The 2,716-nt window shown below is 34.2% G+C and overlaps 1 protein-coding gene across 1 annotated transcript in view; it reads left to right on the top strand.

The window, feature by feature from the left end:
- The first annotated feature begins 310 nt into the window (after positions 1–310).
- LOC106872942 (dehydrodolichyl diphosphate synthase complex subunit nus1-like) overlaps positions 311–2,716 on the top strand; it is a 45,146-nt gene continuing 42,740 nt past the window's right edge. The window contains exon 1 of the mRNA XM_014920120.2: positions 311–909. Coding sequence (XP_014775606.1) covers positions 495–909 — 415 coding nt within the window. The 5' untranslated portion in view covers positions 311–494. The remainder of the gene's footprint in view (positions 910–2,716) is intronic.

Raw genomic sequence — 2,716 nt, 5'->3', positions numbered from 1 at the left:
TATATATATATATTATGTGTATACACGTATATGTATAATATATAGATATATATGTAAATGTATAATATATATATATATATATATATATTTATATATATATATATATATATATGTGTGTGTGTGTGTGTGTGTTTACACGCACACAATATTCAACAGTTCGACAGATACAAAAGAATGCGAGAATAAGTAATTTAAACTTACGCACAAAAATGAATAAATAAATAAAAATCAACGATAACGTGTTTTTAGGAATAGAAGAACGACAGTAACCTTATTCTAATTCTAACGTATTGCTAATTTCCGAATACGAATAGTATTCTTTCTTTCGTCAAGTGCGGGACTACAATGGCTTAGCTTCGAGTCAGTCTATGTGTAGTTACCGGTCTCTAACGTCGGAAAAAGGCACTGTTTTTGCTAGTTTCTTTCATATATTCATCACTATCATCACCATATATATCTTCTGCCTTCTTTCAGACATATATAAATAAATCGTCATGTTCCTTGATAGATTCTTACTCCGATTGTTCCACTACTTGCTGTCGTTCGTCTCCTGTATCTACGACTGGTGGTTGAAAATACTACAGCTGCGCTTTCTTGTATTTGCTGGTAACAGTGGATTTAGTAATTTCCACGGCTTTCTCTATTTTGTCAAGCACATCTTTAGTTGTTTTAGGGACAGAAGAAAGTCGTCAACAATAACATCAAGAACGTTGACTACCACAACCTCCACGACGGCGACACCTTTGCAATTGAATCGCATCCGATGTGATAGTAAAGAACTGAAGAAATTGCCAACCAGTCTCGGCTTGGCCCTTAACGAGAGAGACGTGTCTTCTTTAGACATATGTAACATTGTTCTATGGTCATTGGTTATGGGAATTCCTTACATCAGCATTTATGATATCAAAGGTGGGTTCTAACTATATTTCTCTCTATCGATGTTCAATTGGTTATATACCTACTTATTTTTCTATGTTTATCATCTATCCACCCACCCATCTGCCTGTCTATCTATCTATCTATCTATCTATCTATCACCTAATTATCTGTTTACATATATCTACCTATCTATACAACTACCTATATGTATATAATAACAACCACCCCCATCTCTGTATCTACATACTAGTCTGTACATTTACCTACCTATCTGTGTGTTTATATACCCACCCCCTATATCTATGCATGTCTCTATACTCCTGTGTAATTTGATTAACAATTCATCGGTGTATTTATCTGTCTATATAATATATAATCCGTATTTCTATATGTCCAACTGTCTGTTATTAATATATCTGCGCCAATTTTAGTTGAAACTTATTGTGCCTGACCCTGCAGACACAATACCATAGTTAACTGAGAGTTTGCCACTATGCTAGAAAACATTGCTATTGTGATTAGAAGCCAGAAACTATGGAACACCTGATAAGTTCTTCTAGGGTTTTAGTTTCAAACCTTTCTCGGATTGACGTTTTCGTTTTCGTTTTGCTGTGTTCCATGAATTGTGCTACCAAACCTACATCGTCTGTCTTATAGCTTTGTGACATTGTTGTTTAGTCCCGGGTCAGATTTGATTGAGTAAACCTACGATCAAAAGTCAATCCAGGCATGACTGACTCATCTTATTTTTGGGCATATCGCAACTAAGATTATTTAATAAATTATTCTTATTCTGAAAGATGGCAGGATGTGATTTAAGAGCGATTTTGATTGTTGTTTCTAGCAAGTTGAGTGATTACCTTCGTTGGCTTGTCTGTATGTGTGAGCGAGAGATGTTGTTTTGCTCTGGGTTAGATATAATTGAGCAGACCTATGATAAAAGATCTTCTAGCCATGGCTACCCTGTCTTATTCAGCTAGTATATCCAGGACAACTTTATTCAACGTGCCATTCCTTTTTTACGATGGTGAGGTGAGATTAGAAGGAAATTCGGTTGCTATCTCCAGCATATCGAGCAACCACGTCGAAGCCTCCCTTGTGTAATCTGTTATGGTGCTGCATAATTGTACTTCAGCCTTCCAATCAATATTTATTTATAGTTCCCTATAAGGACCTTAAAATTGATATCTGTCCTATAAATAAGTACGTACATGTGTTTATGATACACGCTGTCATATTCGGGGATTCGCATATTGTCCTTATACACACACCTCTATCTCACTTTCTATATTTTATAAATCTCTCTCTCTATATACACATGCACATACATTATATATATATATATATATATATATATGTGTATATGTATACATATGTATATGTATACATATGTATGTATATATATATATATATATGTATATGTATACATATGTATATGTATACATATGTATATATATGTTGTATGTATAGATATATTTTATTTTTATATACTGAATGAATGTAATATACACGTATATAGTAACTTACACACGTGTCTAAACTGGAAGGCCTGTAATGTAAACTAGTTGTTATCTGTAGGTTCTTCCTGTCACCGTTAATATATATTCCTCCTCTTTTCCTTATATATATATATATGTGTATATATGTGTATATATAGCTCAGTTCCTAATAATAATAATGATAATAATCATGTAGGCTGTTTGGTAAGAAGCTTGCTTTCCAACCACATAGTTTCGGGTTCAGTCCCACTGCATGGTACTTTGGGCCGCGGGCCGACCAAAGCCTTGTGAGTGGGTTTAGTAGATGGAAACTGAAAGAAGCCCGTCGTATATATATA

Source organism: Octopus bimaculoides, chromosome 19 (assembly GCF_001194135.2).
Source record: "Octopus bimaculoides isolate UCB-OBI-ISO-001 chromosome 19, ASM119413v2, whole genome shotgun sequence".
Taxonomy (NCBI): domain Eukaryota; kingdom Metazoa; phylum Mollusca; class Cephalopoda; order Octopoda; family Octopodidae; genus Octopus; species Octopus bimaculoides.
The sequence above is the reverse complement of the archived record's forward strand: the minus strand, read 5'-3'. Positions and strand labels throughout refer to the sequence as shown.